The sequence below is a fragment of the Mobula hypostoma genome, chromosome 20, assembly GCF_963921235.1.
Source record: "Mobula hypostoma chromosome 20, sMobHyp1.1, whole genome shotgun sequence".
Taxonomy (NCBI): Eukaryota; Metazoa; Chordata; class Chondrichthyes; order Myliobatiformes; family Myliobatidae; genus Mobula; species Mobula hypostoma.
In genome coordinates, this window is record NC_086116.1 from 53,017,332 (window position 1) to 53,033,995 (window position 16,664).

General features: G+C 44.8%; 1 protein-coding gene across 1 annotated transcript in view; it reads left to right on the forward strand.

The window, feature by feature from the left end:
* The window catches only part of LOC134359533 (golgin subfamily B member 1-like), a 111,942-nt gene that overhangs the window by 61,767 nt on the left and 33,511 nt on the right, over positions 1–16,664 (forward strand). The window contains exons 11-13 of the mRNA XM_063072935.1: positions 583–662; positions 8,735–8,819; positions 13,235–13,311. Of these exons, the coding sequence (XP_062929005.1) occupies positions 583–662; positions 8,735–8,819; positions 13,235–13,311 (242 nt within the window). The remainder of the gene's footprint in view (positions 1–582; positions 663–8,734; positions 8,820–13,234; positions 13,312–16,664) is intronic.

Sequence of the window (16,664 nt, forward strand, 5' to 3'; positions counted from 1 at the left end):
GGCATTGTTCTAGTCCCTGCCTTTTGTGTAGAATTGAGCAGCTGATGAGTGCAGTTTGCCTGGATATTGGGAATTGGAGACCTACCGTCTAGTTACACAGAATTATGTCTATATTAATGCGGGAATTAATAATGGTCAGGTTATAGTTTGTCATACAGTTTATTGTCGTGTGGGCACATGGCCAAGTGGTTAAGGCATTGGACTAGCGACCTGAAGGTCGTGAGTTCGAGCCCCAGCTGAGGGAACGTGTTGTGTCCTTGAGCAAGACACTTAATCACACATTGCTCTGCGACGACACTGGTGTCAAGCTGTATGGGTCCTAATGTCCTTCCCTTGGACAACATCAGTGTCATGGAGAGGGGAGACTTGCAGCATGGGCAACTGCTGGTCTTCCATACAACCTTGCCCAGGCCTGCGCCCTGGAGAGTGAAGACTTTCCAGGCACAGATCCATGGTCTCGCAAGACTAGCGAATGCCTTTATTTATTTTATTTTATTGTCCTGAAATGATTAGCTATTGATGTGAAATGTGTCACTAAAGGCAAGAGAAAATTGAACAGAATTATCCATTTGTGTTCGACAGAACATTTGAGAGTCAGGATCAAGGAATTTGAACAGCATGGAGCAGTGATATTGGCTCAACCCACTGAAGACTCTATGCAGGTAAGGCTGGAAAATAGTAATCATGATATCCTTGTTTAAAAAGGGCTGTAAAGCGTGTTTGGCAAAGACCGGCCAGAAAGTTTAACAAAAGCATTGCAAAATAATCAACATGAACTTGAAGACATTTCAGTAATTTTCTTTTACTGAGAAGAGAAGCTTACTTAAACATAGAAACATAGAAAATAGGTGCGGGAGTAGGCCATTCGGCCCTTCGAGCCTGCACCGCCATTCAGTATGATCATGGCTGATCATCCAACTCAGAACCCCGTACCTGCCTTCTCTCCATACCCCCCAATCCCTTTAGCCACAAGGGCCATATCTAACTATCTATCTGTTTACTAAGATGAGATAGTTAGGAAGTAGATAGTGTACTTGAGCTGTAGGATTTTATATGAGATTGAGGACACTGGAAAAATTGACTTAATTTGGGAGGATAGGGTGCAAAAGGGGTGGGCAGATTTACTGGACTTTTTTCATCCTTGAAATTTCTTTTGCCCTTGTGTGGACTGCTGTTTAAATCCTCTCTCTTTAGGCTAGCTAGCTTGAGTCAGACTAAGTTGAATGGTAGAGTTATTATAACAGTGCCACACAAATCCTTGGGGACTGATTGTATGTAAGGGAATAAGTGCATTTAAATAGAGTTTCTTAAAAGTCACAGGTGAGAAAAGGCTGACTAATCCATCAAAGATGTTCAATTTCATTGACGAATTATTCTCTCAGAGCCTCTCCCTATAATAACCAGTATACAAAATTCCATTGCTCTCATAGTCTGAATATCTCTGCAGAAATCATCTGTCTAGTGACTTTACTATCCAGGTGGAATTAAAAATTCTTTCCCACAGAACGGGAGATCAGTATCTGTTCTGTAATTGCTTCTTAAGTGAAAAGGAAGGTCTAAAAGTGGAATTCTTATCGGCAGCCGATATGTGTGTAGTCTCTGAGGACACTGTGGAGAAACCGAGACACCTTGAGCCTTAATGTGGAAGATAATAGGCTTTCAGTCAGAGAACAAGACTTAAATAATACAGCTTGCCTCTGTACTGCAGCTGATTGAATCTCTCACATCTTTTTAACACAGGATTATGGCGGTTAGTTGACTGCATCATAAGAGGGGGATATTTTATATTTGTATCTGTGCAGTGACACAAGGTTCACATGAATGCCACACCTAAGCCTTTTCAAGTGCTCCACTGATAAAAAAATACCGTTCTGTGGTTCTGAGCCAAAGGAGCAGTAGGATCTAGACTTGATCTCTTGTCTATGCTGTTTGAGAAGATGCAGGTGATGTCAGCTGCAGCATGTTCATGAGTTCCTTATTGACCTCTTGGGTTACAGATGATAGGATCTGGATTGCTACATGGTCTTTGAGAAGGGCTTCTTGATCAAAATTGGTATCCAAGCTTGGAGACAATGAGCTTCCTCCTGATTTGGTTCAGTGTCATGGATGCTGGACATCTTTCTGATTGGTACCTAGGTTTTCACAGTTGTACCACGTAAACAAATTGAGGGATAAATCTGTTACTTGTACCTGTGATGTAGTAAGTTTTATTAGCCGTCTGCATGAGAGGCTTGTAAAAATCAAAGGTAGGAGAATATTATGTCATAAGCAAGAAAGAATCTGCAGATGCTGGAAATGCAAGCAACACACACAAAATGCTGAAGAAGTTCAGCAGGCCAGGCAGATTATTATGTCACTGTGATGTTGCAAGTTTTGTTTACCATTGAGTGTTCATTGGATCACTTCCATATTTTTATAAAAAATAATGATTCTCAATGAAGTAAAGTTTATTCTGACCTGTCCAGTTTGTTCACCTGCTTCTCCTTTCCCATTTTCTCTGAGATTCCATGGTCACAAGAGCCCTTTAAGCCCTCCTGTGAACTTACTGTGACTAGTATTATGAAATTCTGAGAGAGAATCGTGACCGAACACCAACAGAAGTGCACTTTCAAATTTGAATCGGGTGCAGAGAAATGAAATAACAGATCATCCATGAGCACGGCAGTCCTATTTATAATCCTGTTTGGGAGTCACAGTACAACACCAGAGAAAAAGACCCATCAATCCACCTAATGCATGCCAACCTGGTCTTCTGTCCAGTCCCATCTAGCTCCACCTGGACCATATCCCTCCCATCCATGCATCTATCCAAACTTCTCTTAATTTTTTCTATTGAACTTGCATCTACTATTTACACTAGCAGCTTGTTCCACACTTGTACCATGCTCTGAGTGAAAACCTTCTCCCTTGGAGGTTTCACCTTTCACCCTAAACCTATGACCTTTAGTTCTAGCCTCACCCAACCTAAGGGGGAAAAAAAACCCTATCTATACCCCTCATAATTTTGTATACCTCTATAAGATCTTCCCTTAGTTTCTTAAAAGTCCTAACCTATTCAATCTTTCCTTTTAACTCAGGTCCCCAGCTCCTTGCAACATTCTTGTAAAATTTTCTGTAAACTTTCAAGCTTACTGTTATCTTCCCTATAGGTAGGTGGCCAGAACTGTACACAATACTCTAAATTCAGCCTCACCAACTTCTTGTATAACTCCAACATAACATCCCAACTCCTGTATTCAATGCCATGATTTATAAAGGCCAATATGCTAAAAGTTCTCTTTACAACTCTGTCTACTGTAGTGCCATTTTCAAGGAACTGTGGGTCTGTATTCCCAGGTCATTTTTCTACTGCACACGTCAGAGCCCTATTATTTACTGTGCATGTCATACTTTGGTTTGTCCTCCCAAAGTGCAGCATTTTCTCGTTGTCTGGATTAAATTACACCTGCCACTTTTCAGCCCATTTTCCCAACTGGTGAAGATCACACTGCAAGCTGATAACCTTCTTCACTGTCCACTCACTACACTCCCAGTCTTGGTGTCATCCACAGATTTGCTGTCCTGTTTACCACGTCATCTTCTAAATCGTTAGTCATGGCTTGGCTTCGCAAACGAAGATTTAGGAAGGGGGCTGCCCGCGTCTGCTGCAGGCTCACTGGTGGCTGACGAGGCCAATACGGGACAGGCAGGTCCGGCCACAGCGGCTGCAAGGGAAATTCTGTTCTGGGTTTGGTGCTGCTGTGTCGCGGTTCTTCCTCCTTCTCCTTTTGTCCCCAATGCCAGCCCTGCGTGCGTTCTCGAAGGAGGAAACAGACTGGGGAATGGTGTGTTGCCAGGCCTCGTGATCGGAGGCTAGATTAGACCACTGGTGATGGTCAATGTAACAAGCACCAAGGGATTTCTTCAGAGAGTCTTTGTACTTCGTCTTTGGTGCCCCTCTGTCACGGTGGCCAGTGGAGAGTTCGCCATACAGCACAGTCTTGGGCAGGCGATGATCCTCCATCCTGGAGATGTGCCCTGCCCAGTGCAGCTGTGTCTTCAACAGCATGGCCTCAATGCTGGTGACCTCCGCCTGTTCGAGGACTTCGATGTTGGTGACAAAGTCACTCCAGTGGATGTTGAGGATGGTGTAGAGGCAGCGCTGGTGGAAACGCTCAAGGAGTCGGTGGTCAGTACAATGGCTCTGTACACGCTGATCTTTGTGCCTTTCTTCAAATGCTTGTTGTTCCAGACTCTTTTGTACAGCCTGCCGAATGCGCTGTTTGCCTTTGCCAGTCTATTGTCAATCCCTTCGTCGATCTCGGCATCTAATGAGATGGTGCACCCCAGGTAGCTGAACTGGTGGACTGTCTTCAGCTCTACATTACCAATGGTGATGCAGGGGGGGGCAGTGGTAATCCTCCTGAGGTGCGGGCTGATGGAGAACTTCTGTCTTCTTCAAGCTGACTTCCAGTCCGAAGAGCGCGGCAGTCTCTGCGAAACAGGATGTTATATGCTGCAGGGCTGTCTCTGTGTGGGCAGCAAGGGCAGCATCGCCGGCGAAGAGTAGCTCTCGGATGAGTTGCTCCAATGTTTTGGGGTGGGACTGTAATCACCTCAGGTTGAACAGGCTGCCATCAGTGCGGTATCAGATGTAAACACCGTCCTCGTCATCAAGGTCTTCTGTGGCCCTTTCGAGCATCATGCTGAAGAAGATGGTGAAGAGAGTCGGCGCGAGGACGCAGCCTTGCTTTACTCCGTTGCCTTTCAGGAAGGGTTCTGAGAGACCGTTGTTGTGTCTGACTTGGCCACTCTGATCTTCATGTAGCTGCATGACCATGCTGAGGAACTTTGGGGGCGTCCCAGTCGTTCCATGATTTGCCACAGACCTTCCCTGCTCACGGTCACGGAACGCTTTGGTAAGGTCGACAAACGTCATGTACAATCCCTTGTTCTGTTCCCTACATTTCTCTTGGAGCTGCCCGAGAACAAGTACCATGTCGGTGGTGCTCCAGTTGGCTCTGAAGCCACACTGGCTCTCTGGGAGGTTTTCTTCTGCAGTGATGGGCACCAATCTGTTCAGGAGTACTCTTGAGAGGATTTTTCCTGCGATAGAGAGAAGAGTTATCCCCCGGTTGTGGGAGCAGTCGGACTTTCCCCCGTTGTTCTTATACAGTGCGATGATGACTGCATCACGGAGGTCCTGTGGTAGTTTACCTTGTTCCCAGCAGCAGACCAAAGAACTCGTGGAGTTTGGTGTGCAATGCTGGGCCCCCATGCTTCCAAATCTCAGGTGATATTCCATCAACTCTCGTTGCCTTGCCACTTCTCAGCTGCTGTATGGCCTTGACTGTCTCTTCTAGGGTTGAAATCTTGTCCAGTTCTGTTTTCTCTGGCTGTTGTGGGATGCGATGAATTGCTGAGTCTCGGACCATGCGGTGGGCGCTGAGCAGAGTCTGGAAATGTTCTGACCACTGGTTTAGGATGGACGCCTTGTCTGTGAAGAGCGCTTGACCGTCTGCACTGTGCAAGGGACTCTGGACCTGGTGCGAAGGGCTGTACACTGCTCTCAGGGCTTCATAAAACCCTCTGTTGTCACCCGTGTCTGCGCAAAGCTGGGTTCTCTTTGCAAGGTTGGTCCACCACACGTTCTGAATCTCTTGAAACTTGTGCTGGAGGTTGCTGCATACAAAGCAGAAGGCTGCTTTCTTATCAGGACAAGACAGCTGAGCAAGGTGCGCCTGGTGGGCGGATCTCTTCTTCGCCAGCAATTCTTGGATCTTCTGGTTGTTTTGATTGAACCAGTCTTTGTTCTCCTTTGTAGAAAATTCTAGGGCTTCTTCAGAGGTTTGCAGGATGGTGGTTTGTAGGTGTTCCCAAAGCACTCATGGAGAGGAGTCTGTGGGGAAACTGGGATCCTGAAGCTCCGACTGAAGATTCTTCTGAAACTCAGCTTTCACTTCAGCTGACTGGAGGTTGCAAACCTGAAACTTCTTCCTTGGAGCACCTCCTGCCTTTGGCTTGGGTTTAAAATGCAGACTGAGTTTGCAACGGACAAGCTGATGGTCTGTATGACACTCCTGGAGCGCCTCCTCTCTTTGGCTTGGGTTTGAAATGGAGACTGAGTTTTCAGCGGACAAGACGATGGTACGTATGGCACTCTGCGCTGGGCATCACTCGGGGGAGTAAGATGTCCCGAAGGTGTCTCTGGCACACCAAGATGTCGTCTACGAGGTGCCAATGCTTGGACTGAGGATGCATCCAGGTTGTCTTCAGACTGTCTTTCTGCTGGAAAATGGTGTTAGTGATGGTGAGTTGTTGCTCTGCGCAAAACTCTAACAGCAGGCGCCCATTGTCATTGCAGTTTCCAACATCTTGTTTGCTAAGTACTCTTTTCCAGGCTTCTAAATCTTGGCCTACTTTGGCATTGAAGTCACCAAGGATAAAGACCTTGTCATCTGCAGGACTGTTCCGTATGAGGTTTGCGCAGATCAGTGTAAAACTTGTCCTTTTCTGCAGGATCCGCTTGAAGAATACACACTATAGAGTGTGGCATGCTGCTTGGTTCGAAGTGGGAGGCGCATGGAGATGATGCGGTTGTAGTGACCTGTTGGCAGTTCTTCCAAGTTTGGAGGCAATGGAGTTCCTGACCATAAAGCCAATGCCAGAAAGGCCTTTGGCTTGCCTGACCAGTAGAGGGTGTAGCCGGCGCTATGTTCTTGAAGGTTGCCTTCCTCTGGGAAGCAGACTTCACTGAGAGCAGCGATGTCCACATTCAGTCTTGAAAGTTCATGCGCAACTAGAGCGGAGCATCGTACTGGGCGACCACTGTCTGCTGTATCGAGCATGGTTCTGATGTTCCAGCATGTGAGCTTTAGTCCTTGCATTCCTTGTGAGGCAGGTGTGTACCTTTTCTTTTCTGTTGTTGTTGGACTACATTTGAGGATGCCTGTTGACTGCGGCTAGCCAACTGGGGGAAATGGAAACGAGCTTTGGTTAGGCCACCTTATCTAGGCCCCTCTCTGTGTGGAGCAAGCAGTGCTGTCCCTAAAGAAGGCTGCTTGGTCGTTCAGGGTGCTGCCGAATGATATCGTCGTCTTCGGGGTCAACATCAGACGACCCATACACCTGAACTGCCTGCATGCAGGATCGGAACTGCGGCTTCCAGCGTCATCTTCCACCTGCCGTTTTCGGCCCTTTCTCATCGCTGCAGGGCTTGATGAATGGTCGGGGAGGATGGCCATAGACGTGGGCGTGTCCTTCAGCCTGCGCAATGGCATTTTAGGTGGAGTGCAGTGTGCGCAGTACTGGCCCCACCCTTTACACCTGGGGTTCATCTACCATAGCCTAGCAAGCTGGGACAGTGACAGCGAGGTCCTCGGGTTGTAGGAGTTACGTCAGAGTGTCCTTCTCCGAGGTGGATGGCCTGACGAGGCTAACGAGCCCCGCCTGCCCGGGTTTGGATTCAGAGTTGTCCTTCTCTTAGACTGGCTGCCAACCAAGGCTAACAAGCCCAGCCTACCCATCCAGTTATACCGCCAGACAGTCGGTCGCGCCATGACGTAGCAAGCTCGGAAACGGGGCACCGACGAGAAGGTGTTGCTACGGACGCAGTAATGTAGGAGAAGCCATTTGCAGTGGCCTCCTGCCTAGCAGGCCAGACAGTGACCACGGGGCGATCACTACACTGGGAACGGAGAGGCGATGTACTGCGCGTTCACTTTCCCTGGGTGAGCGGGACGTCAGGCCCAGAACTCACCCGCCCCCAGTTGAGGTTTATCAGCAATTAACTTTGCTGATAAACATCAGTGGACCTTGCACTGCTTGCGGCAACACACCACTGGTCACAGGCCTATAGTCAGAGATACAACCATCTACTACAGTCTCTGGCTTCTCCCGCTAAGCCAATGTTGGATCCAGTTGGCTACTTCATCCAGTATGTCAAGCGAATTGACCTTCCAGAACAGACTCTCATGCGTGTCTTTGCCAATGGTCTTACAAAGGGCAGCTAAAGTCCATGTTGGCAACGACCCCCACCTTTCCTTCATCAATCTTCTTGTAATCTCTTAGAAAAACTCCTACCATGTCTTGGCTCTTTCCTCAGTCCATTCAGATCAATGACTGTTCAGAGATCAATTTTCTCAGCAAAGGCAAGGACTTATGAAACACCACATTGGACTTCTAATTCCATATAATAAACAAAACACATTAAATTCACAACACTAAAACAAGTTAATTACTCGTGCCTGCCATTGTTAATGTTGCACACTAAGTTTGATCCACCTTCCCTTGTTTAAACTCTCTCAGCACTGCATCTGTTTCTCATTCACCTAGATGTATCCACCTGCCCTTTTTAATACATCCTTGCAAATCATAAATAGTGCAAGCTTCATGTCTCGATGCCTCAGGAATTCTCCTGAATTACTTAATGTGTTTATGATCTGAGTTTGGTCCCCCAAACGCTCCACTTCATCTTCCTTTATCAGATAACTCTCTGTTTTGAACAGAGTCTCACATGATCAGGAATTATTTATAGACGTTCAGATATACAATTTTTAGACTACAAGCAGATTGCGCACTCTTTAAAGATGTTGGCATTAGTTAAAGGAGAAAATGTACAGAGAACATAGCTGAAGCTGGCTGAGCATCTTGGACTTCATAAATCAGAAAAGTTGGTGTAATTTTGTTTTATTGTCATCACTGCAAAAACATTGAAATTGAATATGGCTTGTGTTTACATTTTTTCTCTGTTCAGGCTGAAGGCACTGGCACCAAGTTATTGGAAACTTTGGTTGAAGACCAAGCAACTCAATCGGGAGATGTTTCACAATGGGTCACAGGTAATGATGGTGGATGCTATCTTACCTAATGGAAAAATCCAAGCTTATTTAGCATTCTGCAGTCTGTAGAACGTCTGGCATAAATCTGATTTATAAAAACTAAATACAAACAAAATAAAGTTTAAGTTTTGGGTCATAATCTGCAGATGCCAACATCTTGAAACAAAAGCAGGAAGTGCAAGAAACACAGAACATGGAATAGAAACAAAATCACCATTTTCATTCAGCAACCCTTTATCAGAATGGAATCAGTTACGTTTATTATTATAGGAAGGTTTGGGCATGTCTGTGATGGATGCAGACCAAAGTTGTCAAGATGTTATTTCAAAAACCAGCAGTTAGAGATAAAGAAGAAAAAAGAATAGAAATAAATTGAAACTGCAAGGTATAGGTCCATCTCTGGAGGAAAAAAAAAGATTGTTATTTAAATTGTTAAATTCAATAGGAAGCCCCAAGGGTTGTGGTATGCCCTGATACAAAATGATCTGCGGTCCTTTATGTTAAAGTAATACCAGAGAAAAACAAGACAAGTGAGAATAGAATAATGAGTTTGAGTGAAAGTTAACAGGAAGCTTTTGTAAACTAAACAAAAGAGTCACTCAGTCTTTTGTTTTGATGAAGTTAACAGTTAGGCTATTGAGAGAACTGCAGTCAGTGTGCTGCAGCTAAAGCTCTGTGATGTTACAACTTTTCACAAATAAAATGGCGGAGATGTTTTATGTGTGAGAAAAAGATACATAGCTTTTTGGCTAAGCGTGCTGAAAAGTCCTGGATGTGTGGGATTGGGTAACAATCAGGGTGTTGGCCTCATTAAGGTGTGGGTAATTGCCTCATGGGTGGCAACAACCATCAGACTTGGAGACCATATGCAGGAGTGAAGCCCAGGAGCTATTCAATCAGCGTACAATGCCAGTTCTTTTTATGTTGGCAAACTCAGCCTTTGCTGTAGCCAGCTTTTCTGGATACAGTCTACGCACGTGGGCATAGACTGGTGGGTCAGTTGTAGAAATGTGGTGCTCAACCCCAAGTTTTGTGACTGTAGTTGAGTTGCCTAGCAGTCAAGTAAACCCACATGGGATGGCGCATGCACTTTACCAAGTTGTTGTGTGGAACTTACTGAGGGAGCAAGGTAACAACCCAACATTCTTAATATCCACAAGCCAGCAGTTCTTAAGATTGTCTAGTAGCCCTTAGCACACAGGAAGTCTGCATCAAACAGAGGTCTACCACTTTAGTTAGGATGAAGTCCTACGTGTAACATTGCTCACTGAAGCAGAGAGTCACCCGTCATGTCCGGCAAGTCTGGATCCTGCTGCCATTGGTGGCTTTTGGTGAGGTTTCATCCTGAGCATCAGAGTCACCTGTGTAGATGGTGACGTTTTATGTTTTTAAGAAAAAAACATAGCAACTTATTTATTGAACACCAAAAACTGAACACAAAGCTTGCTAGAAGTCCTTTATGTAATTACGTCATCATGTCCAACCAGCCTCTTGAAGTAAGACCCCAACTCAATGTGAATTATGTACATTTCCACCAAATATGTTGCCCTACAACCCGGCCTGCTCCAGAACTGTCAGATGTAAATAAATTGATTATTCTATTTAACTGGTGTCAGCTTGTTGTCTGACACAGCACTGCTCCAATATCAGCCTTGGGACAAGCTCCATAACACCCTGGAGTTGGTCTGAAAGCTCAGTTGGTGTTCTCTTGGTGTTGGTTTAAAAGGAGCTCCCCAAAATTACTTGAGCTTCAGCCTGAAAGCTGGCTCAGCAAAGGCCCCATGTTAGCTGAAGGTAAGCTGATATCGGCCCAGGTCCTTGCTTTGCACTACCTCCTGGTTTGGGCCCAGGGGCTGGCTAGACAATGTCCTGGACAGCCTGAGAACTTGTTTGGCACTGCCCCCAGTGGTGACCAGGGGTTCACAGAGCACTGCTTCGGTTTTGGCCCTGATGTGTTAGATATTTAAATGTGCTCGGTGGCAAAATGGTGGATAAATAAACTCTATTGCAAAAGCTGTAAGTGCTACACCATTGGCTATTCAATGAAGAGGAGCTGCCAAAGCATGACCAGAATATTGATTGGTGATTTCTTTTTAGAGCAGCTGATTGCTGTCAAACAGAGCAAGCCTAGACTCAGCAGGGTGACTAGCTTTTTCCATGCTGTAACCATTCTCTGATTCCAGATTGCTCCAAAGATGATCTAACAAGACCTTATCTGAAATGAATTTGTGACTGACCCATTCAGTCTCTTCGGGCATGCAAAATATAAGTGCCTTGAATTGTTGATAAGTTCAAGGAGGTGATGCGTTGCAGTCATGGAAACCAATCATGTACTCTTCAAGACGAAAGGGGGTTAAAGGGGTTTCTCTTCTCTGATTGTGACTAAGGCTTATTACTGGGTTAAACTGGAGGACCTTACTACAGTTGTATTTGCCCTAGAATACTTGAAGGAATAATATATTTTGGAGCTTAAATCAGTGTTTTAACTTGTTGTGAATGTTTGATGGGACAGTACTAAGTTATTCCATTCAATCATGTTGACAACCTGAACCTGAAAAATGTAAAAAAAAACCCTCCCATATCAAACCACATTTTTAAAAATGTTGTGTAAACGATGTAAAGTGAAACATGCTCAACAAACCTGTCTGCCTCTGAAAGTGTTAGCTTTTGATTCTTGTCAACAGAGCAACGGAATGTCTATAATAAAGCAATACACACAAAATGTTGGAGGAACTCAGCAGGTCAGGCAGCATTTATGGAAATAGTAAACAGTCACCGTTCAAAGTTCAACTTTGAACTTTGGCCATATGAGAAAGGTGACCTGGGGGAGATGATAGGAAAGTGAGAAGAGGTATGGGCCAGAGTGGAGAATAGCAGAAGAGAGGAGGGGAGGGATTTTTTTTAACCAGAAGGAGAAATTGGTATTCATGTCATGTGGTTGGAGTCTATCCAGACTAAACATAATGTGTTGCTCCTTCTCCCCGCTGAAGGTGGCCTCATCTTGGCACAAGACGAGGCCACGGACCGACATGTTGGAATGGGAATGGGAATCGAAATTGAAATGTTTGGCCATTGAGAAATTTCACTTTTGCACGTGGAGCAGAGGTGCTCAACGAAGTAGTCCCCCAGTTTATGACGGGTCTCAACAGTGTAGTGGAGGCTGCATCAGGAGCACAATAGGATACAATAGATGATTCCAGCAGATTTGCAGGTGAAGCGTTGCCTCACCTGGAAGGATTGTTTGGGGCCCTGAATGTAGATGAGGGAGGAGATGAATGGTCAGGTGTAGCACTTTGGCCACTTGCAGATTCAAGTTCCAGGAGGGAGATTAGTGTGGAGAGATAAATGGACAAGGGAATCCCAGAGGGAGCAATCCTTGCAGAAAGTGGAGGGGGAGGGGGAGGTAAAGATTTGTTTGGTGGTAGGATCCCTTTGGAGATGGCAGAAGTTGCAAAGAATAATGTGTTGGATGTGGAGACTTATGGGGTGATAGTTATGGACAAGAGGAACTCTATCATTGTTAAGGTGTCAGGAAGATGGGGTGAGCGGAGACGTTTAGGAACTGGAGGGGATGTGAGTGAGGGGAGCTTGAGTGATGTATAACGAAGTTTATTGCTTAGAATGATATGAAAATTGTGAGCATGAAGAGATGGGAATAGTCATCTGACCTCTGTGTTAAAGGGATTCAATTGAAATGGAGTAGACTTTAGCCTCAACAGATTAAATGCTCTCAAAAGAAATCTGCTTTCTCAAGGAAACCAGTCAAGGTAATTTTAATTTAGCTGCTAAAATACTTTCTTCAGGAGTTGTTAAGCTATTCATTATTCTTTCCTTTTTTTCAAATAATTATTCAAATAGGCATAATTGGTCATTGCACTGAATTGAGATTGATATTGTGAGGAAAGAGTTTCTGTAACAGAATTGAGTTTAGCACTTTAATTTTCAGTGCCTTTTCTATTTTCAGTGCCTTTTCTATTTTCAGTTTTCTTGAGCTTCTCTATATTCATGTACCACTTTGCTTGATCTAAAATATGGTGAAGCATTTTCATGGGCATTGCTGGCTGCTGCCTGATATACTTGTTGGATTACTTAGTAACATTGTATTTTATAGACCTATCCACCATGGGTGGACATGGCCTGCACCCCTTAATAAAGTTATTTGTCTGTGCCAATCTAAGCAGCAGCCAGTAACTAATAGCCAGTGGAATTGGCTGGAATCTTCGCATTTGTCCAACACTTTACAGAATGTGACCTGGTTATCTTGCTGGCATTTCCAACCTGATGTTGAAAAGTGGAGTCTTTTCTGCTGCTGACTGTGTAAAATTGTTATTGTCATCCAAGTGGAAGTTGGCAAATGTATGCAAGATATCTAAACTTGGAGAGGATTAATTATAGATTACTATTTAACTTTTCAGAACAGACTGATAAAACGGAGAATCTTCAGGAAGTCTCCGAACCAGAACAAAAAGCAACAGAACCAATAGAAGTTCAGGTACAGCTGTGATTTCTTTTTCCCCTACAGTCATGATGTTGAGTTTTAGTTTCACATCGTAACGCTCTGGTCTCTGAGAAGTTTCAAAATGAGGAATTACATAAATATAAGTTTTAATGGATGCCATTTGCCTGATGTTCAGCTTTGAATTGGCAAACTTTAATCATTGGAGGCTGCTGACGACATATACTAATTTGAAGGTAATGGAAAAGGTACTATTTTGGCCAGTTTGAGTTAAAACATAGAACAGTGCAGCACGGAAACAGGTCCTTCAACCCACAGTTTTGTGTCATATTAATGCCCAACTGAACTAATCCTTTGTTTACACGCAAACACGAGGAATTCTGCAGATGCTGGAAATTCAAGCAACACACATCAAAGTTGCTGGTGAACGCAGCAGGCCAGGCAGCATCTATAGGAAGAGGTACAGTCGACGTTTCAGGCCGAGACCTTTAGTCAGGACTAACTGAAAGAAGAGATAGTAAGAGATTTGAAAGTGGGAGGGAGAGGGGGAGAACCAAAATGATAGGAGAAGACAGGAGGGGGAGGGATGGAGCCAAGAGCTGGACAGTTGATTGGCAAAAGGGATATGAGAAGATCATGGGACAGGAGGCACAGGGAGAAGGAAAAGGGGGAGGGGGGGAGCCCAGAGGATGGGCAAGGGGTATAGTGAGAGGGACAGAGGGAGAAAAAGGAGAAAGGGAGAAAGAATGTGTGAATATAAATAAATAACAGATGGGGTATGAGGGGGAGGTGGGGCATTAGCGGAAGATAATATAGATGGCATGAACATTGACTTCTCTAACTTCTGCTAATGCCCCACCTCCCCCTCGTACCCCATCCGCTTCCGCTAATACAAGAGCAGGGATGTGAGGCTGAAGGTTTATAAACGACTGATGAGGCCTCACCTTGAGTATTGTGAACAGTTCTGGGCTCCTTATCTAAGGAAAGATGTACTGGCATTGGAGAGGGTTCAGAGAAGGTTTACAAGGATGATTCTGGGAATGAAAGGGTTATCAGACGAAGAATGTTTGATGTTCTGGGTCTGTACTCACTGGAATTTAGAAGGATGAGGGGGGGATCTCATTGAAACCTTTCGAATGTTGAAAGGACCATACAGAGTAGATATGGAAAGGATGTTTCCCATGGTGGGGGAGTCCAGGATGAGGGCACAGCCTCGGGATAGAGGAGCGTCCATTTAAAACAGATGCGGAGAAATTTCTTTAGCCAGAGAGTGGTGCATTTGTGGAATTTATTACCATGGGCAGCTCTGGAGGCTAGGTTATTGGGTGTATGTAAGGCAGAGCTGGATGGATTCTTGATTGGATACGGCATCAAAGGTTACAGGAGAAGGCTGAGGAGGGAAAAAAGGATCAGCCATGAATAAATGGCAGAGCAGACTTGAGGGGCCAAATGGTCTAATTCTATTCCTTTGTCTTATGGCCTTATCATCTAAAGCTGCTAACAATACTCCCAAGTGAGGCTTCACCAGTGCTTTATAACAGTGGTCCCAACCTCTGGGCTGCGAACCGATACCAGACCGCAAAGCATGCAACAGTGCAGCGGTAGCTGGGACGCGCCCAGCACATCTTTAAGAAAAAAGCTGAAATAAACAAGCTAATTAATTAGGTGCCACCCGGCACATAAATGTTGGCCCAGATCAGAGGCGATTGCCGATTTCACTTGCTCTACGCAGTCGGCAGCTGGACGGCACCTAATTAATTAGCTTGGGCCTCCTGTCCCATGATCCTCTTATATCCCCTTTGCAAATCACCTGTCCAGCTCTTGGCTCCATCCCTCCCCCTCCTGTCTTTTCCTATCATTTTGGATCTCCCGCTCCCCCTCCCACTTTCAAATCTCTTGCTAACTCTTCCTTCAGTTAGTCCTGACGCAGGGTCTCGGCCTGAAACGTCGACTGTATCTCTTCCTAGAGATGCTGCCTGGTCTGCTGCGTTCACCAGCAATTTTGATGTGTGTTGGTTGAATTAATTAGCTTGTTTATTTCGGCTTTTTTCTTAAAGATGTGCTGGATGCGTCCCGGCTACCGCTGCATTCTTCATGGCCCGGAGGTAGGGGACCACTGCTCTATAAAGTCTCAACATTATGTCCTTGCTTTTATATTCTAGACCTCTTGAAATGAGTGCTAATATCACATTTGCCTTCCTCACTGCACACTCAACCTGAAAATTAACCTTTTGGGAATCCTGCACAAGGACTCCCATGTATTTTTGCACTTTACTTTCTCTCCTTTTAGAAAATAGTCAACCCTTTATTTCTTCTACCAAGGTATATGGGCATATACTTCCCAACAATGTATTCCATCTGCCACTTCTTTGCCCATTCTTCTAATCTGTTTTACGTCCTTCTGTACCCTCTGTACTTCCTCAAAGCTACTTGCCCCTCCACCTACCTTCATATCGCCTGCAGACTTTACAACAAAGCCATCAGTTCCATCATCCAAGTCATTTACATACAACATAAAAAGAATCGGTCCCAACACAGACCCCTGTGGAACACCACTAGTCACCGGCAGCCAACCATTCCCACTCTTTGCCTCCTGCCAGTCAGCCAATGCTTTATCCATGCTAGTACCTTTCTTGTAATACCATGGGCTCTTAGCTTATTAAGCAGCCTTGTGTGGCACTTGGTCAAAGGCCTTCTGAAAATCCAAGTACAGGTTTCCCCTGCCATCTGAAGGTAGAACATTCCTATGAAACGGTTCGTAAGCGGAAATGTCGTAAAGCGAAGAAGCAATTACCATTTATTTATATGGGAAAATTTTGTGAGCAACATCAACCAATTCTCATTTATCTATCCTGCTTGTTGTTTGTTCAAAGATTTCTAACAGATTTATCCTCGTATAGTTGGGTGGAAGAGATGCATCAATGGAAGAGTAGAGGCACATTCTCTGTTTATAAACTTGGTTGTAACTGGTAGTTAAATAAATAACTTTTTTTTCCTCAATCTACCGATATTGGTGGCTCAGTGGGGTTGCTATGGTTATCATGATCTTCTGGAGAGTTCTTAAATATCGTTGTTGGTTGAAAATAAGCAGTCTATAAATTACTCCATGCAACTGCAGCTTGGTCTTGTTTTCTGTTGTATATCAGCAGCACCACGGTAGAGGGCCCCTGAAACTTACTCCACCATTTAATTAGATCAGGCCCGATCTACAGGTTAGGAGTAGAATCTTGGACAAATTGATGGGAATCTGGGGAGTTAAAGAATGGGATTAATGTCGGATTACTGTAAATGGTTGGTTGGTACAGGCTTGCTGAGCCAGAGGGCCTGCTTCTGTACCGTGTGTGTATCTGCGAGCTTGTATGTACATAGGTGACTGTTGTGGAAAAGAA